At 45.6% G+C, this 23,523-nt stretch overlaps 1 protein-coding gene across 2 annotated transcripts; it reads left to right on the top strand.

Annotated features, from left to right (window-relative positions):
• The first annotated feature begins 665 nt into the window (after positions 1 to 665).
• Positions 666 to 22,553, top strand: AIFM2 (AIF family member 2, ferroptosis suppressor). Of its 2 annotated transcripts, none has more exons than XM_006121502.5 (9): positions 666 to 828; positions 3,681 to 3,875; positions 6,005 to 6,120; positions 9,790 to 9,909; positions 13,150 to 13,242; positions 13,669 to 13,777; positions 17,667 to 17,819; positions 20,561 to 20,761; positions 22,118 to 22,553. In XM_006121502.5, exons 2-9 carry the CDS (start codon positions 3,701 to 3,703, stop codon positions 22,270 to 22,272), a joined length of 1,122 nt encoding a protein of 373 aa, XP_006121564.1. In that variant the 5' UTR covers positions 666 to 828; positions 3,681 to 3,700; the 3' UTR covers positions 22,273 to 22,553. The 2 variants fall into 2 exon arrangements, with proteins under 2 accessions (XP_006121564.1, XP_006121565.1); XM_006121503.5 differs by having other exon boundaries at positions 726 to 863.
• Positions 22,554 to 23,523: the final 970 nt, after the last annotated feature.

Genomic DNA, 23,523 nt, shown 5'->3' with positions numbered 1-23,523 from the left:
GCCATGCTGCACCTGTGTTATGAGTTTTGTGACTTCCCCCTTAAACTCAAACAGCATACAGCCTCCATAGCCCAACCACACTGCTGTGTGACAAACCACCAGCCTGGTCCTACACAGCCATAATTTAGCAGCTGTTATTTGCTATCTCATCCCCAGGAAAGTAACCAGCTAGCTTAGACTAGGATAGTAAATGTGAACACTCAGGACATGGGTAATAGGTGCCTCTATAAGAAAAAGTCCCAAAGACTGGGACTGTCAGTGGGTTGTGCCCAGGAAATGATACTATATATAGGTGTTAGTCTCTAAGGTGCCACAGAACTACCTGTTGTTTTTAAAGTTACAGACTAACACAGCTATCCCTGGGAACTCTATGAAATCAGGACACCTAACTGAGCAGCCCACAACCATTCCTGGGTGAGACCATACGTCTCACATCAGAACAGCTCAATTCAATTCTGATTCTTTTGGCGTAAGGGGGCGGCTCCCTTAGGGCCTCTCTCCGGAGGGACTGAGATCTGCGGCCTCTCGAGCTGTCCCCTGAGGCCCTGCCGGGCTCCAGTAGAGGGCGGCAGGAGTCGGCTCTGCGGGGAAGGGAGTCACCGTGAGAGAAGCCAGGTCCCGGTCCCAGCCCCCACCAGTCCCGTGGCAGCCGCGTGGGCGTGCAGCTGTTCCTGCTTTCTCCTCGGCTGCGCTGCTAGCAGAGCCGATAGGCGGGGCTAGTGTTCCCCGTCGCCCTCCAGTGCAGCTAGGCTCCGCCGCGGAGCTCTGGGGGCCCACCCGGTGTCCGGCAGGCGCGGCGCGGCGCTGCTCGCAGGAAAAGCGGGGAAGGCAAGTCCGCGTGGTGCTGCGACCCCGGGCGCTGCGTGAGTGAGCTCGGGGCCCATTGACCGCCGTGTTCGTCGAGCAGCGGGTTACACAACTCTGGGGAAGCGAGAGGCGACTGACTCGTGGGGTTTCCATAGCAGGCTGGGGAGGGGAGTCCAGAAAAGGGCGGAGAACCCCCGAGGTGGGAGATATCGGTGCAGTCAACACACGAGTCCAGTGTTTGCTTTAGAAACATTGGAGCCCTCCCAAGGCAGATTTTTTTGAGGACAAGGCGGGGCCCGATCTCCCCCCCCCCTGCCTCTTCCCAGGGTGCAAAGTGATGACTTTTGGAGGAAGAGTCATTCAGTATCTCAGCAGCGATTCCCGTGCCCTCCAGAATGCGGAACCTTTTGGCGTTGCTGTTTCCATCGGCATGTTCCTTGCGGCACTCCTGGCAGCTGTCTGGGAGGCAGGAGAGCCTGTTTATTACTTGCCTGCTTCCAACTGTTCTGAAACTAGACTTTAGACCAGTAGTTCCCAAACTTTTGGGCATCACGCCCCCTTTTTGATTTTTGAGAAACCCTCATGCCCGCCCCCCTCCCAAAAAACCTTGTTGAGATAAATAAATTAATAAATAAAACCCTGACTGGGCCAAAAAACAGTCACAGCCCCTTTAATTCCCGGGGGTGGGGGTGGGGTGTGTGTGTGTGTGTGTGTTAAAGGTGCAGGTACTCCAGGTGCATGTTCTGGCGGACACCCATGCTAAGAAAAACAGAAAAGATCTGACATTTCACATGGTATTTTCTAACTTTTTTTTATTGGATGGACTGGGCTCTTTTTTGGGGGGAGAGTTTGGGGGGCCTGGGTAACCTTGCACCCCCTCCCAAAAATCTCTTTATGCCCCCCCCAATTTGGGAACCTATGCTTTAGAGTTTAGACCATACCTATTCTGGCTTCTATTTTACTCCTTATTAGTGTTTGTTTTTAGAAGACCACATTTGAACGGAGACTGCACAACCTGGAGCAGAAATCTGCTACTGTTAAAACATTTAAAAAAAACACAAACCTGATTCTTCTTAGGGGTTGATTTCCTTGTTCCCTTGCTGTGTCTCATGATGCAAAATAACTGCTCACTTACCATGATGCATGACCAGTAACTGGGGTGTGGAAATGGGTAAACATAAATAGCATGAGCACCCGCATTATGTGGCTCATTGTCTTTTTTGAAAGGAACTCTGCTGGTCTCACCATGGCAGGAGGGTCAGTGTGATCAGCTGGTTAGTTTTTAATTAGCTCTAGAAATGCTCTAGTTTCAGGATGTTTAAACAGACTACTGGAATCCCTCGTGGTACTAACATGCTACCAAGGCTATTCTTGTCCCTGGAAAAGGACATTTAATTCTATGCACTATTTTTGGGGGTTCAGATCACTTCTCTTCTGTCTTGCTTTGAGGTTGGGCTCTTTTTTTTTTATTTTGGGGAATTTTGGTTTGCTACATTGCTTTCCTCCCCCTCAGATATTGGCGTGACATGGGATGTGAAGGGAGGAAGGAATAGGCTATTTCAGCCTCCCCCTTCCCTCCTTGTGACTCCCCACTGCCATGTGCTTTTGCGGAAGAGATTTGCTTTTGCGCAAGAGCGTCCATGGCAGTGTGGACACTCTCTTGCGCAAGGAAGCTCTGATGGCCTTTTTAGCCATAGGGCTTTCTTGCGCAATAAATTCATGTTGCCCGCCTACACTGCCTTCTTGTGGAAGAGCTCTTGTGCAAAAGGGCTTATTCCTCATGGGGAGAGGAATAACTCTTCCGGAAGAAGCCCTGTTTTCCGATGCTGTACTGTAAATTTACTTGTGTAAGAATGTGCATGCAGTGTAGGCGTAGCCTAAGAGAAGGGGGACTGTTACTATGCAGAACATATGAAGCAACATCAGAGGAGGCCTTGTGGTGACTATTGGCCACTTCTACTGCCTCTGCTGCCTTCTCTTACCGGCTGAGACTCCCACAGAGAGCTGAGGCAGTGCAGGGAGCTCACTGTTCTACACCATGGTCCCTGTCTGGAGGCAATCTTGTTCTCTAAACTCTGGGGATGTAAAATCCCATTTTAATTGGTTAACTGGTTAAACATATTGTTTAACCTGTTAACTGATTAAAGGGACAATGGCTGGGAGGTGTCGGGCTGGAGCAGCCTCCCCCCCAGTTATAGACCATGCTTGCAGTGCATCCGGGCTGTGCTGCTATTGACAGGGGCTGCTCTGGGTGGACTGGAGTGTCCCCTGCTTGTGGAAGGCCCTGTGAGGCTGGAGCAGGCCCCTGGCTGCAGTGGGCGGAGAGCTGCTTTCACCACCACCAGTTAACTAGAACTGGTAAGGTTGAGGCATGCCTGTTAACTGGTTAACCATTCACATCCCTACTAAACTCGGGCTGCTTTGAAAAACCCAGAGCAGGACAGTTGGCAAGTATGCTAAGGACTGCAGGATCTCTCCCCATTGTGGTGTTAAGCGCCTACATAGAGGTTTATGTCTATTGTATAGTGCTGCCAGCACCTTATGTAATGCTGTACACTACGTGTACTGTGTTAAACATGTAAGAGTTGCTGCCCTGAGTGAAGGCAAGTAGCAATGCCATAAAGAACTAACCCAGTGACTGGCATATGGTCATTACAGCTGGTCTACAAGCTCTTGGCATTACTAAATCTTACCATTTATGCAGGCCCCAAGCCTACAAAGACTTGGCTTTTGGTACATGATTTGTCACCATAACTACAATGGGACTATTAAGTCTTTGCAGAATCAAGTCCTTACTTTCCACAGATAAGGGGTTCCTGTTACAACCTTTTTGTTTAGTCTTTTTTTTTTAAACCTTTTTTTTTTCCCTGAAGAAGGAGCACTGCTATCTAAGATGGGATCCAAGCTCTCAGTGGATGACTCGGTGTGCGTTGTGATCGTTGGAGGAGGTTTTGGGGGAATCGCAGCTGCCAGACAACTGAAGTCCTGGGGAATCCCATTTGTTCTTGTGGATATGAGAGATGCATTCCATCATAATGTGGGTGCTCTTCGGGCCTCTGTAGAGAGCGGTAAGTTATTTGCTTTTTCTAAAGTTTGTGGACCATTTCTGGTCCCTTGTGATCTATTGACTCCATTGGAAGATATGGAGGTCATTTCTGAAAGATGAACTGCACAAGTTTAAAAAAAACTCTTGTAAAATTCCAAAATAGAAAAATGTCTCTAGTTGCGGTTAAACCAAACTGTTTCTGTATTCTGATAAAACTTGAGGTCACTACTGATTTCTGAGAAACCTGAGCTGCAGACTTCTGATTCATGGGCACAGTGACAGCACAAATGCACTTGTTCCTACTAATGGTTATCTGCAAAAGCAAATTTGTAAAGTTATGCCAGCTGTAAGTTTCCCAAAGCATGGGGAACACCGTGCCAGGTATTTGTGAAGATTTAATGATCGCTCTATCATGAACAAGAATTTGAAACATGACTGGTACTCTGAATTGATATCTTTATCCTCTCTGATTCTTCAAATATTACTCCAACAGTGGGGGCATGAGCCTTGCAGCTAAGATTCCTCAGGAGGCTCTTAAATATCTCCAGTGATGGAGATCTCACAACCTCCCTAAGCAATTTATTCTAGTGTTTAACCACCCTGACAGGAAGTTTTTCCTAATGTCCAACCTAAACCTCCCTTGCTGTAATTTAAGCCCATTGCTTCTTGTCCTGTCATCAGAGGCTATGGAGAACAATTCTTCTCCCTCCTCCTTGTAACTTGACTTGACTTCTTTAGATACTTGACTTGTGTAGCTTTTTGTATAATGTGTATGCGCATGAATGCTTGGGGCTCCTGTAGCTAAGTCATTTGAATCCCCTACTGAAGTTATGCTGCAATAGTGTAAAATATGACCTGTAACTTACTGCCTTTCTTCTCAATAGCGATCAGCTAGCTTAAAAAAAACCCTGCCTTCCTTTCAGCCTGCCTCTGTGTTCCATTACATATGCTGTTCCTGAACTTTATGTAAAAAGTCATAAAAGAAATGCTGTCAAATAGCATGAGACCAAATTTAGATGTACATTAAAATCTAACCAACATCTAATATCTTTAATACATTACTCTGCTGCTGAGACAATTTAAGGGAAAATAGCTCCTCTTGTGGCCCATGGGCCTGCAAGGAATAGCATGGTTATTCTCCAACTCTTTCTTTCTAAACCACACGGGAGGGAGGGGTAGGAGGAGGAGAGAGAGAGGGACAGACTGACAGTCTTTTCAGGGACCTACCTCCTCTTCAGCTGTCTGTTTCATCCTGTGATTTGCTAGACAGGGCTCTACTAGAAGTCCATGGACCATAACCTAAAAATTGCTGACAAATCCTTAAAGTCAAGATGACTTTGCCTTTTTGGCTTGAGTTATGGTTTTCTTATGAAACACTTCTCCCTTCTTACTTGATTCCAAATGGGATTTCTGGCTTGTCTACAGGAGGATGTCAAATTAATTTGGATTAATTTTCCTTGAAGTGGATCATCATTAAACTTATGTGCAAGCATGTCATTGAGGCCAGGTCTATTCTATAAATCTACATTAATTATAAAATGGATGAAAAACCCACACACCTGAGCATCATAGTTATACCCACCAAACCTCCCGTATAGATGGCAGTCTATCGATGGGAGAGATTCTCCTGTGAACATAACTACCATTTCTCAAAGAGGAGGATTAGCTGTGCCGATGGGAGAAGCTAGCTGAACTGCACTGCTTAATGAAAACAAGCCCTATGAATTAAAGTGGCCTTAATTTCTTTCAATTTAATTTTCCTTCAAAGTGAATTAAACTAAATTAAAGCTCCTTTAATAATAGCATCCACACAGGGATTTATTTCCACTTCAAATTCACACTTTTCTTAATTTGATTATTTTTCCTGGATGCCCCTGTTTAGAGACACCATTAATTGTATACCTTCTGCTTTTAGTTCTTTTCAACTGAAGCAAAAACTTTCTGGATCTTACTGTGTGGCAGAGACTAGGTGTCAAGACACTAGTGCTGTGGGACAGGTCTCTATTCTGTGTGTTTAAAAAAAAAACAGATTCTTAAAGGAGAGCTAGTTGAATAAGATGTCTGGAAACAGCAGAAAATAGACTTTCTAGTCCTCCAACATTTTTTTTTCTTAGTCAGTATGTAAGTGTCATTAACCTCCCCTCATTGCAGGATTTGCCAAGAAAACCTTCATCTCTTACTCTGTGACCTTTGAGGGGAGCTTCCGACAAGCCAAGGTGGTTGGAATAGACCCACTGAGGCAGAAAGTCTTGCTGAATGATGATGAAGTGAGTGCACTGGGGACAAAGTTAACTAAATGACTTCTGATGAATAATTTTACTCTACAAATACAAGAGCGAGGGGTTGATTTCTTCTCACTGTCCTGTTCAGATATCCTCTGTTTCTTTACATGGTTTCTTTCTTTGGACTGACCACAAACTATTAACTGAAGAATTTGAGGTAGTCCAAGTGGTGGTGATTATTTGTGATTGATCATGTGGTAGTCATCTGTTGTCTAATTGGATAAGGAACTCAGAATCAGGTGGGTGTAAAACAACTGTCTGGGCTCTGAATCTTGCAGTGGTAGCAAATAAGAAGGATGAAGAAATTTTAGAGTATTAGATTTTTTTATTTCTGGACCATACAGAGCTTGCCTTCAGGCATGGTTCCTGGAAAAAGTACAGTACTGCAGTTGCTTTCCAGCTTATTTGTGTCCATAGTAGTTTATGCACCTTCCATACAAGAACACATGCTGATTTAAAACAAAATCAACATGCAACTCTCATTTAACATTAAAAACAGTAAGGCATTGATTCAAACCGAGCCAGTGATCCATTGTAATAAGAGTAAAAGTAAAACTACAATTTTGATGAATGCTTACAGTTGTGCGCACTTTGGCTAGGTCTACACTTGGGGACGAAGTTGAACTAACATACACAACTACGGCTACATGTAGGGCAGGGTGGCCAGCCCATTTAACAAAGAGAGCTGAAACAATAGTGGGAAAAATGTGAAGAACCGCAACAGAATTGTCAAGCAAAAACAAAAAAGGAGGCTGCCCCTTTAAGAAACAAGCTTAGGCTTTTTGGCCATATCAGTCTCCTATCGACGGCCGCCATCTTGGGTACCATTTTGAATAGCTGCCCTGGTGAGCACAGAGGAGCTGGGGGCTGTTCAGGGGGCGGGGGGAGGAGCAGACACAGGGGCGGCTTCGTGAGCGCTGCGCTTTTCGGGGAGAAGAGCCACATGCGGCTCATGAGCCGCGGGTTGGCCACACCTGACGTAAGGGGGTTGACAGGAGAAACTCTCCTGTTGATTTTTCCCTTACTCCTTGCGACCCGGTGGAGTATTGAAGTCAACAGGAGCACCGTCGGCCGTCAATTTAGTGAGTCCTCGATTCACTAGATTGACCCTCTGGAGATCAGTCTCTGCAGCATGAATCTCCCTGTAAATGGAGACAAAGCCAATGTCCTAGCAAATGGATTAACATACAGATGGCCACATTTTAGCACAATGCTGTGCAAGCTTAACTGAAATCTGTCACAATGTACAGCACCATCTGAGCACGTGATTATGTACAGAGGGTTCAGCTGGGGATGTAATCGAGTAGTTAGGGTTGCCAGATGGTTTAACAAAAAAATACCGAACACTCCTTCTCCCACCTCCCGCCCCCCCCCCCCCCCCCCAAAAAAACACATCGGGAAAAAATTCTGTCGGGGCAGAGGGAAAAAAAGAGGGGGAGACAAAAGTTGTTAAGCAAAAGTTGCACCACTCCGTCCAGTTTAGGACTACGTGCTAACCACTAATGCACCCATGTTTCCCCCTGAGCCAGGCCCCCCAGTCTCCCCATCCTAATGCACTCACCCCTGCCTCAGATCCAGGTCCCCCTAGTGTCCCCCCCCCCATCTCAGTGCAAGCTGAGGCAGGCATCGCCAATGTCGGGAGCCCCCACTCCAATCAAATCGTCCCCCTCCCCTCCTGCAGAGCCAGACATGGGAGAACAATCTGACTTTTAAAGTGGCTGCTCCTGCTGCCTGGCCCGGCTGCCTCAGTTTGCAGCGTATAGAGGAAGGCATCACGCGGCCAGTTCCCAGTCTCTGCTGGTCACATGGGCCAGAGCAGCGTGCGCTCTGCTCCCATCCCAGCCTGGGGCCCCCCCCTCAGTGAGGTGCCCGGCCAGTGCTCCCTCCTGCCCCCCTTCATTTGCTGCACTCCTAACTCCCCCGCCCCTGCCAGATGTGGCAGGGGAAAATTGTCCCTGCCCAGACTTCCGTCCCAGAGAAATAGGAAATACTGGACATTGCACATGTCCGGTGTTTTTTAACCAGACGGAGCCCACAAATACCGGCCTGTCTGGGTGATAACTGGACACCTGGCAACCCTACAATGATCGACTTGTGGAGTACTTGACTACTTGCTTCTCCCTCCACCCTTGCTGTGTCTGTATGAGAGGCGGCAGGAGTAAACTGGAGTGAGCTTAAAAGCTGATTTCCCCCAGCACCGTCTCCGTGGTGCTGCCTGCCCCCCACGCTGCCGCTATCAGAGGCAGCGGGAGAGGGTGCAGATAGGGGAGGCTGTTATGAAGCCTCTCCTACAGAGGCAGGGGGGGAAACAGCCTCTGCCTGCGGTGCTGTCTTTACCACTCAGCAGGCACCCAGAAATGAGGCTGCCCGGGGCATAGAGGCTGCAGGGCATGCCCGTGGGGTGCAGGGGAGCACCACCAAAGCTAGAGCTTTGCAATGCCTGACCATGTCCCTCTCTTACTGGTGCCATGTGGTGCTGCTGCCTTGGTCTCTGGCCACTGTGCTCGCCTTTCCCAGACACTCCCTCCTGAGGCACATTCTAGACATTGCAGCCAGAGACCTGGGCAGTGGTGTGTAGCACAGGCAGGAAGGGGACATGGTTGGGCAGATGGACACTAAGCCAGGGTCAGGAGTCCCAGCCTGTGGGACTTTATTTTTTTTTCCAGTAAGCGCTTCAGCTCTAGAGCACCCGTGTAGTTGGTGCCTACGCATGCCCAGATGGTCAAGCCACAAGCTCTGTGAGTCTCTGTGCAAATAACTCACTTGCTGTGCAAAGTGACCATAAAAATAAAAAGGACAGGGCATGCCCCATGCAAACTCACTTCGAAGCTCAAGCCCATGAGTACAGAAGAACCTGGAATATTTACCCAGCTTCAATTGTCGTGTCTCCCAGGGAGATCTCTGAGTTCTTCGTTCCCAAAACACGCCTTGTGCCAGCTTCCTACTTGCGAAGTGACTGGGCATAGGGTTGAACTGGGCATAGGGAAGCAGAGCACAGCAATTCGGCACTAAGGCAGGACTGAATGCTGCACACACGTCCAATCAGGCTCTCAGACAAGCTGTTCTCCTCGTTATTGCTGGTAAGAAATGTAAAATAAACAGTCCAGAGGTCTCAATCCCAGGATCAATGTATGGACAGTACCAGTGTGAGCTTCTCAGGACTGTCCTGCCGATGCTTTTTAACCCAGTTAATAACAGAATGCTTGGATCAGAGATGGGACTAGCAAAATGGATATGTTTTATCGAAGGTGAAGGACTGCCTGGAGAATGTAGCTGTGTTTCCACCATTTCCATTCAATCTCTAGACTCTGTAGAGATGGCCAGTAAGAACACCAGCTCTGATCATAACTTATCATGTGCCTATTTGTCTGTTGCAACATGGACTGAAGCCATGACACCCATTTTGTATAGTGCTCGCACCTAGAAAAGAGGCTGTGATAGTCCATCAGACTCACCCAGTCCCCATTAATATCTTCTGATTGGCGATTATGTGAATCATTTAGTTCAGCCAAAGATGTCTGTTTCCGAGCTCAGTTGTTTAGTTCCCGGAGGAAGGGAGGTGTTGAAGCACCAGCTGGAAGGCAACTCCAAAGTTTGATGTCTTTTACCTTGGCCTTCTCAAGTGATGTCTGATTGCACTGTCTCCCCTTATAGGAGCTCTTCTACTCTCACCTCATCCTTGCTACAGGCAGTGATGGGCCTTTTCCTGGGAAGTTGAACCAGATCATTGACATGGAAGCTGCCATTCGAACTTATGAAGACCTGGTCCAGGAGGTGAGATTGAAGGCTACCAGGGGAAAAAGTGGTGGGTGACTTTCTCCTTTTGAGAAAGATGTAAGAAATTATAATTATGGTGAGAGCTCATATCAGTATCCAAATGAGGGAGGATGAAACTAACAAGAGTGCTGGCAACATCCAGATTAGGAGTTGAGAGGTGAGTGGGGTTTTATAACGCAGTGGTGCTTGGATCAGAGACGGGGCTAGCAAAATGGGTACATTTTACTGAAATTGGATTGAATTTTTTCCTTTAAAAATGAAATTTGAATAATTTTAGACCTTAATACATTTTGCACTGATCTCAAAACTTTTAAACATGTTGCAAGGGACTTCACCTTGAACCAACCTATAGTAAGAACTAGGAAGTATTTCATCTTCTAACCATTTGAGTTTGATCCCTTATGCTTGTGTTCAAACCTATCTCCTTGTAATTAAACCGGTTTTATTCTTTAAATAAATTTAATCCAGTGTTGTCTAATCTGAACTGTCTGGGTAACTCCATTTATGATAGCAAACTGTTGTGTATTGGTCAATTTGGGGGGCAACAGATCTAGTATGTGGGCTGTTCAGGAGAGCAATGGACAGAGCAGAGTATACATTTTGGGGGGAAATCCAGGACTGGAATTGTGTCGGGGCCACTCTGCAAGTGGGAATCAATAACGGTGGAATCTAGTGAGTGACTGGTAGGCTTCAGCTATACACAGATAGTCAGAGTCTTACCTGCAGGCTAGAAAGCTGTTTGTGAGCAGCTCAGGTGGGAGCTATGGCAGCAGAGCAGGTTTGTAGAGAAAGGGTGGTGACACAACCCCTCACAGGTCTGGAGTGTCAAGGGGATCTCTTTAAAAAGGGAGAAGGAGCAGAGTGTGCAAGCAGAAAGAGCAACAGGAGGGAGGGGTGGGGAGAGGATAGAATTCTTCAGAGTGCAGCCTTTAGGATTTGATTTCAAACACCTGGAAACTGTGGGCTGGGGAGGAAGGAGAAAGCCCCATGGCTGTGGATTGTAGACACACCCTATCTGGGAATATTTTCATGAAATTCTTGTAGCTCTGAGTAAAAAGGAATATGTGCCAAAGGCAGAACTGCAGTATGGCTGCAAGGCCAGATTGTCAGAATGAGATACTATGAACAAATACTCTTCAGAAGACAGTGATGTTGTTCAGACATGTCTAGAGTCTGGATCAACTGGTTAGTAAACTTCATTTTTGCCCCATTCTTATGGGCTGCCCGCCATGACTTACTGTGCTAGTAAACACGTTTGATGGCCATAAGATTGTCTTTTGAGTGGACTACTTATGATTTTCAAAATATTTGCTTTCAAAATATAATTGGTATGCTCACTTTTTGTGGGAGTATATCAATTTCACTGCTGCTGTTACTGCTGGACTTCTGAAATGATCTCTCATTGCACAGTATAATTCTATATCCAAGTTTAACTCCACCTGTTTAAAGATTTAGTAGGCATTTTTAACTTAAACATTTCAACTCAAGCTGTTTCATGTTGCTAGAGCTAAGGGTTTAAAGAGACAGAAAATCCTCATTTAAGTTTAGAATAAATCATTTAAACAGTGGGTCAAACAATTGCAGTAGGAGAGATCTCAGTCTTAGGGTATGTCTACACTACCCCGCTAGTTCGAACTAGCGGTGTAATGTATGCATACCGAACTTGCTAATGAAGCCCGGGATTTGAATTTCCCGGGCTTCATTAGCATAAAGCTGGCGCCGCCATTTTTAAAAGCTGGCTAGTGCGAACCCCGTGCCGCGCGGCTACACGCGGCACGGGCTAGATGGTTCGAACTACGTAGCCATTCCGAACTATCTGTACTCCTCGTTCCACGTTCCACGAGGAGTACAGATAGTTCGGAACTACGTAGTTCGAACTATCTGTACTCCTCGTGGAACGTGGAACGAGGAGTACAGATAGTTCGGAATGGCTACGTAGTTCGAACCATCTAGCCCGTGCCGCGTGTAGCCGCGCGGCACGGGGTTCGCACTAGCCAGCTTTTAAAAATGGCGGCGCCGGCTTTATGCTAATGAAGCCCGGGAAATTCAAATCCTGGGCTTCATTAGCAAGTTCGGTATGCATACATTACCCCGCTAGTTCGAACTAGCGGGGTAGTGTAGACATACCCCTAGTGACTGACTTTACCATTTTGTTTCAGGGCCTAGTTTAGACATAAGAGGTTCCATCATCTGCTAGTCTCACCAGCAGTGCTGCAACTAAATACACAATCTCTTTCCTATACCAGAGTCTTTCGTCATCCAGTAAACCAGTAGTTCTCAAAGTGTGGCCCACAACCATCTCGCAGGCGGGCTGCGGGCCTGGGGCTCACCCCCGCCACAAATAGAGTAGACATTGCTAGAAGACTGTGGGATATAGAGCAGTGGTTCTCAAACTTTTTGGCCCACATACGGATGTTAGCAACTAGTCAACTATCTGATAAACAAATGCTTAACGGATAGTGGAGAAGCAACTTGACTAGTCACTTCCCTCCCCCTCTCCCCACCTTGCTGCCTCTATCAGAGAGAGGCAACAAGGTGTAGGCGGGGAGCAGGAGCCAGTGCTGGGGAGAACCGGCTTTAAGCCAGTTCCCCCAGCACCATCTCCAGGATGGGGGCAGGGCAGGGGAAGCAGAGGCACAGCAGGGAAACAGCACGAGCGGGGACTGCTTCAGTCCCTGCTCACGCTGTTCCCACTGCAGACACTTCTGCTTTTGAAATGTACAAGAGCCCTCGCCCCATGCTTTCTGTGGCGCCCCCTCAGAGGCAGCAAGGGATGGGGGAACAGGAGCTGGTGCTGGAGGGAGCTGGCTTAAAAGCCAGTTCCCTCCAGCACCATCTCCAGGGTGCCATCTGCCCCCCTCGCCCCTGCTGTCTCTATCAGAAGCAGTGGGGCAGGAGCAGGGAGATTGGGGACACTGCCCTCCCCCAGACAGTGGCTGTTGCTACTAAGCAGCCTCTGTTCATGGCAGCCAGGGCTGGCCACGGACAGGGGGCTGCTGCCTGAGTAGGCCCTGACCGCAGCCAGCTCTGGCCGCTGTGAACAAGCTGGTCCAACACCTCTTGTTCCAGAGACTGTGTGAACTCAGCTATAGTAAGAAGGGTTTCCTACAAATCAGGAAGGTGCACAACTGGTGGTGCCAGAATGAATCTTCGGTCTGAGTACCTCACTCTAGGTTACTTTATGTCTGAAACAATGCAACTGGAGATCTGATTTTGTTGGCTTCTTGACTTTTCAAGCTCCAGAAATCTCCACGTATTGTGATAGTAGGCGGTGGTGCTGCTGGTGTTGAAATGGCTGCGGAGATCAAAACAGAATACCCAGCGAAAGAGGTATGAGAAACAACATACAATAATTTAATGTTCCACACACTGCTTCCTTCATCTGGTGATTTTGATGTGTTCTTCCACATTGCCTCCTTCTAGACCAGTTTGGATTATGGTAACTATGAACTTCCTCACAACCTGACTTTCCTTGCAGCCAGTGTTCTTGCACTGTCTCCTGGGAATAGAATAGCTTAGTCTCTTTTCAGTGATCTCCCCCCCCACACACACACACACCTGTCCATCCTGCTCTGCCTTTGTAGCCAAGAAGTGCATGCTGAAAGCGAGCAGTCTACCTAAGGCTTGTCTGTTGATTTCTTTGCCTGCTTACTGGGACAGCAGTCAGACACACTCCTGTTTAAAAAGTATTTGTTTCTAGCTGACTCAGGTTTATTGTTTTTTCCCAGTTAGCTGTCATTTCGCATTTGTTCACAGGTGACTCTCATTCACTCCAAAACCGCATTGGCTGATGTGGAGCTCCTACCAAGCGTCCGGCAGGAGGTGAAGGAGATTCTTCTCAGGAAACAAGTGCATCTCTTGTTAAGTAGGTTCTTAATCAAGTTCATGCAGTATTTCCCAAACTTGGACTGAGGTATCTAAAAATCCGCAAAGCTTCTTGCCCCACTCCTCCATCTACCCCTCTGCCATGTACGTTGGCCAAACCGGATAGTCTCTATGCCAAAGGATAAATGGACACAAATCAGACATTAGAAATAGCAACACACACAAACCTGTACAGGAACATTTTAAACTGCCTGGTCACTTAATTATGAATGTAAAAGTAGCTGTTCTTCTACAAATGAATTTTACTAACCAGTTACAGAGGCTATGTCTAGACTGCAGGCTTCTTTCGAAAGAGGCTCTTTCGAAAGCATCTTTCGAAAGAGCCTCTTTCGAAAGATCGCGTCTAGACTGCAGGCGGATCTTTCGAAAGAGAAATCCGCTTTTTCGAAAGAGAGCACCCAGCGAGTCTGGATGCTCTCTTTCAAAGACAGCCTCTTTACATTGAAGAACGCCTTCTTTCGAAGAGGAACTTTCGAAAGAAGGCGTTCTTCCTCGTAAATTGAGGTTTACCGCCATCGAAGAAAAGCCGCGTTCTTTCGAAATAATTTCGAAAGAACGCGGCTTGAGTCTGGACGCAGGGGAAGTTTTTTCGGGAAAAGGCTACTTTTCCCGAAAAAACCCCTGAGTCTGGACACGGCCAGAGAGAGTCTGTAGAACTGGAATTCATCTACAGATTTGACACTTTTACCCTGGGTTTGAACAAAGACATGAAATGGTTGGAGCATTACAAAATCCATTTATCCTGCCTTTAACATCTGCATTTCCATATCAAAAGATATGTATGGAATACATCCAGCCCACTTAATTAGCTTCATTAGCATGGGTCCTACAATTGATGGGTGGTACTTCTGTTGTTTTATATATAATTGGTTTGTTATATCCACTCCAGTTTATCCGATGAAGTTTTTCCCATGAAAGCTCGTGATTATATATTTTGGTTAGTCTCTAAGGTGCCACAGGACTAGAAGGAACCTTTATCTCTGATGATTATTTTTGGCAAGAAAGACAGAACAAGGTTCCCTTCAATACCTGTTCACCCAGATCTGCTAGTGGCTGATAAGTTAAGATCCATGCATTGCTCCTGTAATGGGGTACAATACCCATTCCTTTTGATAGCTTTCCTGGAGCTGCATTAAGTAAACCAGCATAAAATGCCTTTCTAGAGCAGAAGTGGGCCCATGACAACTGGAAGGAGCAATTATAGGAGAGCCTCTGCAGGCCTGAAATGGAGCATGGCCAGAGCAGATACGTCTTCAAAGAATTTAGTTGACACGCTTAAGGCTCTATTGCAGGCATGTCAAACTGGCGTTTGGATGGCTGCATGCAGCCCGATCGAAATTTTTTGCGGCCCGCCAGAACATTTTTATAAAAGAATGAAGTGTGGCCCACTGGCCACTCAGAGCACATGGCCGAATGCCTGCTCACGGCCGACCGGGCTGCTCTGTGTTGCAGCAATTGCTCATGGCTGGCTGGGCACTCTGTGCTGGACTCTCCAGCAGGTGCTCACAGCTGGCCGCTCTGCTCGCACCGCCCCAGCGCCTCAGGTGGCAACGTCAGCTCTGGGACCCAGGTATTAGGTTGGGGGGGCTGGGAGAGCCTGGCTCTGTGGAAAGGGGGAGGCATTAGGTGGAGGGAGAGCTGGAGGTGCTTGGCTCTGGGGGGAGGCCCTTAGGTTGGGGTGGCCTGGTTCTGGGGGAGGGAAGAGGCATTAGGTTGGGGGGGCTGGCTCTGGGGGAGTGGAGGAGAAAAGGGTTAGAACGAGAATATGGGAGTTCCTGGCTCTGGGGGAGAGAGGAGTTATTTTGTTAATATTTTTTTTATTTATTCATTCTAAAATAAAATCACAAAATGTATATTAATTTTATATAAATAAATGTCAATTTTTTGCAATTGCATGAATAATTATATCTTTATGCAAAATCTCAAACTTACAAAGTATCTGAAATTTTCACAGAAGCCTGTTCTATTTGATTAGCCACTGTCTATACTTGTCTTTATTTCAACAAAACCAGTTATGTATCATATACAAAATTTAAAAGTACCTTAAATTTATATATAAATTAAAAATATGTAAAATTAATTTAAAAATTATTCAATATGAGCAAATAACAATTTTACACATCGAGTTATTGTAATATTATAAAATATATCTAAAACATAATCTATAATAATAATAAACTACGACTTTCCAACGCAGTACATTTTCTTTGGTGGCCCTAGGATTGCCAGGTGTCTGGTATTGGTGCCTTTTGCCTGGCACCTAAAATGCTTTTTTTGCTTGACAAACGATCTGGGAACCCTAGGTGGCCCTGAAAGCTATCAGTTTTCGTTTGTGTGGCTCTCAGTAGGCTTCGAGTTTGACATGCCTGCACTAGAGTGTCAACAAAACAGAATGAAGATTTTGTTTTTAACAGTGATAAAACAATGCTTCCTCCCCTCCCCCCCCTCCAGTTTTATTTTCTGAAATTACATGAATGATTTTAGTTGAAGCTTTGGGAAGGGGGAAAAATCCGTTTGATGGAGGCATGGAAAATTCCAGCCTAAACAGTTTGTCAAAACTGTATATAAGCAGTTGAAAAGAGGGTCTTAAAAATGTGTCAAGCTATCAACATAATCGTATATAGCGGTCAACATTTTTCAAACTTTAGCTTCTAAATTTAGGTTCTAAAATTCACATTTCAAAACCAAAGTGACTTTTTAAAGGTGCTTGAGCACTGGCAGCTTTCATTGACTTCAGTGCAAAGGAAAGGCATTCAGCATCACCCAAGAGGTACTCCGCATGTGACAGGGTCAAGCCTTTCTGCATAATGGAAAAATGACGGCATTATCTGCAGAGACAAGAGGCTTGGACATTAGATGTGAAGGTACTTCACAGAAGATAAAAGGAAAAGTAGGAATTCAGTATGAAAAATGTGATAAGCTCCAGGAAAGGAAAAAATGGAGGAAACAGTCTCTGAAATGGAACTTTGGGAGATATTTTGGTATATCTTGCATAGAACAGATATTGTAATTGGTGTTCTACCTATACAATCTTTATAAAAGTATTTTTATTTAAAATGACCCACTTTGCACTCCTTAGGCTTTGGTGTCCAAGGAAGTAGCTTATGCTGCTACTCAACCAGGGGTTCTCAAGCAGGGGTATATCAACTCATCTAGATATTTGCCTAGTTTTACAGTAGGATACATAAAAGCAGGGCCGGACTGAGGCATGGGCGAGCTGGGCAGCTGCCCGGGGCGCCAACCAATGGGGGGCGCCTGATGGCAGCTATAAGGGGTGCGCGGTGTCCCTTACAGCTGCCATCAGGTGCCGCGCGCCCGGCTCCCGCAGCGCCGGCAACCAGCGCCCTTCCCCCCACAGCCGCGGGGCCCTGTGGCCAGGCCAGGCTGGGCAGCGCATGCACCATGCACCTTGGGGGCGGGCCCGCGCCCCGGGGGCGGGCCAGTGCATATGCTGTGTGCCCGGGGGCAGCGCCACACACCTGGGCCTGGGACGCCAAAAGGGCTTGGGCTGGCCCTGCATAAAAGCACTTGCTAAGTCAATAAAAACAAAAATTCATACAATGACTTGCTTATGCTGCTCTATATACTATACACTGAAAGGTAAGTACAATATTTATAAATCAATCAATTGAATACTTTTATATGGTATAAATGAGAAAGTAAGCAATTTTTCAGTAATACTCTGCTGCAAAATGTTTGTATTTTTAGGTCTGATTTTGTAGTTTTTAAGAAACTTGTGCCATGCATGACAAATCAGACTCCTGAAAGGGGTGTAGTAGTCTGGAAAGTATGAAAGTCACGGGGACAAAGAGCAGCAGGGATGCTGCTGCACTAGTGATCAGAAAAGACCTCTGTGCTTCTTGTGACAGGTGAGAGAGTCCAGAACATGCATACGCTGACTTTAAACCAGTTCCAAGAGAATATGGCAGTGAAGACAGACAAGGGCAGGGAGGTTGCTGCTGACATGGTGATTCTCTGCACTGGAATCAAGATCAATTCATCAGCATACAGTAGTGCATTTGGTAAGTTAAAATCCCGGCACAGTGGGGCTAAGATTGTTCAGCACAGGTTATAAAATGTTTTAAACGTAAATATCAAAAAAGATATTTCGCCCTTGGAAAGGGTTCAGAAAAGGGCAACTAAAATGATTAGGGGTTTGGAACGGGTCCCCTATGAGGAGAGGTTAAAGCGACTGGGACTTTTCAGTTTAGAAAAGAGGAGACTGAGGGGGGATATGATAGAGGTCTATAAAATCATGAGTGGTGTGGAGAGGGCCGATAAAGAAAAGTTATTTATTAGTTCCCTAAATAGAAGAACTAGGGGACACCAAATGAAATTAATGGGTAGCAGGTTTAAAACACTAATAAAAGTTCTTCTTCACACAGCCTGTAGTCAGCCTGTGGAACTCCTTGCTGCAGGAGGCTGTGAAGGCTAGGACTATAACAGAGTTTAAAGAGAAGCTAGATAATTTCATGGAGGTTAGGTCCATAAAAGGCTATTAGCCAGGGGATAAAATGGTGTCCTTGGCCTCTGTTTGTCAGAGGCTGGAGAGAGATGGCAGGAGACAAATCGCTTGATCATTGTCTTCGGTCCACCCTCTCTGGGGCACCAGGTGCTGGCCACTGTCGGTAGACAGGATACTGGGCTAGATGACCTTTGGTCTGACCCAGTATGGCCGTTCTTATGTTCTAACTTTATCCCAGTTCAGTATTTTAGAGATTGTATGCAAGTAGTATTGATATACCAAGTAAAATAGTTAGAGCACATTTAATTAATCTCTGTGGTTAAAGCTTACACTTCAAAAAAGAAAGTGACCCTTTGGAAGTTTGTTCAAGAGGGTGTACACCTAGTGGTTTGCACAGGTTGAACCTCTCTGATCTGGGACTCTGGTCTGGCAACATCTGTGATCCAGTAGGACCACAGATGTTGCTGGACCAGAGAGCTGTGGGGGCAGCCTGGAAGCCATGCTGGGAGGCTGGGAGTGAAGCTGGAGCCTGGTGTGGAGCTGGTGGCCTGGTATTGGAGCCCAGCTGGGACCAGAGCCAGGCCGAGGAGCAGAGCTGGAAACGGAACCAGAGCTGGAGCCTGGCAGGGGCAGCGGCTGAGAGCAGAGCTGGAACTTGGCTGGGGGGACTTGGAGCAGAGCCACAGCTGGAGCCTGGCCAGATTGGGGGGAGGAGGGAAGCCAGGAGCAGGGAGGCTGGAGGGTCTGGGACCCAGCCAGGGGCCTAGCTGGGAGCAGAGCCAAAGTCTGATGGATGAATGTGCTGATAATACTGTGCTGCAGAAACATGGTGGTTGGAGGTGACGGGGGGGGGGGGGGGGGGGGGGGAAGGAACTTTAGTAGCTGGTGCACTTAGCAGTAGGCCTGTAACACTTGTAGAACTCTCCACTTGAGTAAAGTGCCTGAGTGCAGATCATTAGCTATTAGTGAAGTCAGTGGACTTATGAGACTTTATGCCATTTCAGAATCTGCGCCCCGGTGATCAGCTAATCCTACTTGGTGAATTATTTAAAAACCTATGCAACAGAATAATTCTAAGGGTATTATGTTTCAATTAAAGTATTTTACATTTTAAAATGAAAAGCCAGTTGTCATATACTAAATATTACTTGTCTGCCTTCCATGTTTTCAAGGGGAAGACCTAAAATGAGAGAATTAGTGCAGTGCATGTGTGATTATACATTTTCTTACATGTGTGATTTTTAACAAGCATGCAGTTCAAATTTTGCATGCCCTCAATCCATTGTTCCTTTAGATAGCAATAGAAATGTTTATATTGTACCAGTTACAATTTCTGGCAGAACTTAATTACGGTATTTGAATATGCAACAGGGATTGAGGGGAGCAACTGCTGCCTATTCAAGGAAGATCTATAGTCTGGCTCCAACTGTGTTTCAGTTGTGTATCTGGAGAACTATGTATCCTGTGTGGCTAAAATAGAAACTAGTATGCTGTACACATACAATGAACAACTTTCAAAAGAAATTCCTTCAAGCATCTGAAAGGCACTTGTCTTCACAGGATGAACCCCATTCTTTATCTACTGCTTTAAAAGGGTAATTGAGTCATTCAGGAGGAGAAAAGTTCAGAGGTTTTATTTAAAGTTTCCCCCAAGCTTACCATTTAGTTGAGAAATTTCAATAAAAAAATTCAGTGCAAAGTATAACTCATCACCCAGAACTATATAGGTGCCTGAAAATAGGAGCAGGGATGAGAATAGGTTAGCATTAATGTGCTATAATGCAGATCTGAAATTCTGTGAGTCTCACTAGAATGACTAGATACCATTTGACAAAGCTAGGAGTGGTAATTATTCTTCAACAATCAAATCTATTCAGGCCACCCTTTCATTCTAGCCCTGAAAGTCAATTTAGAGAACCTAGCTGAAAACAAAAGTCAGCATTTTCATGTCAGGTTTTTGACTTGTGTAAGTTGTCATAGCTCCACTGACTTCAACTGAGCTGTGCCTCTTTACACTAGGCTGAAGACTTGGTTCCAGGCTTTTCCTGGTTTGCATACGTTGTTGGCTCTCCGGTGATAGTACCAGCTGAAGCATCAAATAGGATTTATTATGCATCACATAGGAGTGACTTATAAGGCAAGTGTCATTCTCTTGCAGTGGCAAACATAAGTTACACAACTACTCTATCAATAGCTATATCATTAACTATTTAGTAGTGATTCACCTGAGTACTCTGTGTCACTGGATATGCATTGTTGTTCAGAGGTGATGCACTTTTTTTGTTTTTTTTTAAACAGGGGAGAAGCTGGCGAGTAATGGTGCTTTAAAAGTCAACCAGTACCTACAGGTGGAAGGGTATGATAACATCTATGCTATCGGCGATTGTGCTGATGTGAAGGAACCAAAGATGGCATACCATGCTGGGCTCCATGCCAATATTGTGGTGACAAACATCATTAACAGTCTGACACAGAAACCGCTTAAAACCTACCAGCCAGGTAAAACTGTGCATAACAAGTCTTAACTGAGGAGATCCTTTCTTCATCTCTATATGATTTCTTACAAAGTAATTCTATAACTTGTACAGAACTGTATTTAGAGATGAAAGAATTTGGATTTGAATATTATTTCACTGACAAAATAAGCACACTATTTGTTTATTCAGTACTTAGAAATATTCTTCCCCTTTGCTTCTGACTGATTTATTGTTGCATTGGTGGGAGGACATGGTGGTTACAGTTTATAAAGGAAGCCATTATTTTAATGATTTGTTTATCAAACTGATATTAAATTATTGGAACAACAAAATATCATGACTTAAAACTCTTATGACCTGAGCCTGCAAAATCATGAATAGTCTTTTATCATGCATTTCTTGTGTGAATGTTTACCAGTGCCTAATTTTTCCTCTGATTTTATGTAACTCTAAATCAGGAATAATTCCATTGAATTCATTGGTGTAACTCCATGTAAAAGATACGAATCAGTCATCTATAAATGGAAACATCTGTTGCCTGAAGGATAACTGGTTTTAAAGAGAGGGCGATAACAAGCTTATCTTGTTTCACCTTCCACGCTTTTTCCAAATTATAAGGTTAAAGGATATAACACTGCAAAATCATCATCAGTCAGTCCTGTGTATTCTGTGGTTCCTTGACATTGGCCAAATTTTCCCTCTGTTGGCAAACTGTGTTCCAGAATCTCAGCTTTCATAATAATAAAAATAGCATCTACCCCCTATGGTTGTGGAAAGATGTTAAAAATGTGAATTGAGTGCAGCTGATGCCCATCTAAGCCTGCAAGGAGCATTTGAATATGATTTGTGAATTGATCGATTTAGTTCAGGGAGTGGTTCCACAGCTGTGGAATTAAGCATTTGTCCAAGATACTACAGCCTTGTACCAAACATTTTGTTTCTTCTCCTGGCCCTGAAGGACCTGTTTGGAAGTCCTTCTTCCCTGTATGAGGTAGAAATAATGTTTTCTTTGTTATGTAGAATTAGTCTATGTGCGATCTGGGAACCAGAAGTGGCTAGATTAAACAGCTAGACTACCCAGAGAACAGAACTGAAGTGGTTGAGGTCCCTGGAGATGAAAAGATGAACTGCTGAAATTGATAAGCTTCCCACTTCCTTGGCATACACGGGGGAAGAGATTCTAAGACCGGCTGCCTAGAAAACACTATGACTGAATCCCATAGTCCTGGGCATTCTAGAGTATCAGACAAAAAATCTCTTGTATTTCTTACCATGTAACTTGGTCCCATTATACTGTGAAGTACATGGGTGCTGATCATCATGCTGTTTAATTTTATTTGCAACTTTTTTGACTGCTGTCTATATTTCTCATTTCTAGGGTCACTAACTTTCCTGTTGTCAATGGGCCGGAATGATGGGGTTGGCCAAATTAGTGGATGCTATGTGGGACATCTCCTGGTGACTATTGCCAAGAGTCGGGACCTTTTTGTTTCTAAGAGCTGGAAGACTATGGGACAGACTATGCCTTGCTAGATAGAAAGAACAGTGATGAAGTGGCAAGGGAACAGCTGTTATCAACTGGCATTAACAAAGCTGGAAAATGACACAAGCTACACGGCTATTTGACTGATACCAATACTGCACCAAATCATGTATCATAAATGCCAAAGCACACTCTTTTTGAAGTAGATCAACACAAACTGTATTTCTTGTTGAAACTTTAACACTCAGTTCATGTGCTACGATGTATCAGAGGAATTCAATTTAAATAGATTTAAAATTAAGTAGCAGAACATGCTGTTTTTAAAAGTCCATTCACTTTTGTCCGTCAGCCCTCTTTTTGGAATGAAATGTGACACTTTATCTCTGCAAGTTCATTTGCTATTTTTCCTTAGTTTGGTTCACACCAACACCAAATCCTATCTCTTCACAACATAGATCTGCTTTTGCAGAATGTATAGCCCAAGGGAAGGCCTTGGATTGCCTAAGTCTTCAAGACAATAATACTCTGAGTCTGGCCTTGAGACACATTCAGAACACAGGGCTGCTATGTTGAAGCGGTGCATAGGCTTGCACCCTATTACCGGTACCTGGCAGAACTCCACACAGGGTCTAATTTAGTGGTCTCTAACCTTTTAATCACAGGATCACTTTTTTAATTTAAGTGCAATGTAAGATTTACCTTAAACCCAAATACCCTGGCCTGGTTTCCTCCTCCCCCTTCTCTGAGGCCTCATCCTGCTCACTCCTTCCTCCCCAAATCTCATTCACTTTCACCAGGCTGGGGTATGGGATTGGGGTGCAGGCTCTGGTCTTGGGCCAAAGGGTTCAGAATGTGGGAGGGGACACCCTGAAGGTGGGGAGGGTTCTGGAGTGGAGTAGGGGGGATTGGGCATTTTGCTTGGCGAGTGCAAAGTTGGGGGCTTGAGTCCTTTCCTCCACCCACCCTGGGAGCAGCTGGACAGCCACCACAGGTTGCCCCAGGGATGAAGCTGGCTCCTGCATTAGGAAAGCAAGATAAGGGACCTGCTGAAGACAGGGAGGGGGTGGGTTCTGGAATGGAGTAGGGGATAGATAGGGCATCAGTGGCTGGAGCACAGGGAGATGGACTGGAGTCCCCACCAGCCCTACCCCCACCCATTAAGGCAGTGCCCTGGCAGCCAACACCAGTTGTCCTAAGGATGGAGCTGGCTCCTGCATTAGGAAAGCAAGATAAGGGATGTCCCAAAGGTAGGGAGGTGGGCTGGGTTCTGGAGTGGCCTAGGGGATAGGGCATCAGCATCT

Source organism: Pelodiscus sinensis, chromosome 8 (genome assembly GCF_052426305.1).
Source record: "Pelodiscus sinensis isolate ZL-2025 chromosome 8, ASM5242630v1, whole genome shotgun sequence".
Taxonomy (NCBI): domain Eukaryota; kingdom Metazoa; phylum Chordata; order Testudines; family Trionychidae; genus Pelodiscus; species Pelodiscus sinensis.
Note: the sequence above shows the minus strand (reverse complement) of the source record. Positions and strands in the feature narration are given on the sequence as shown.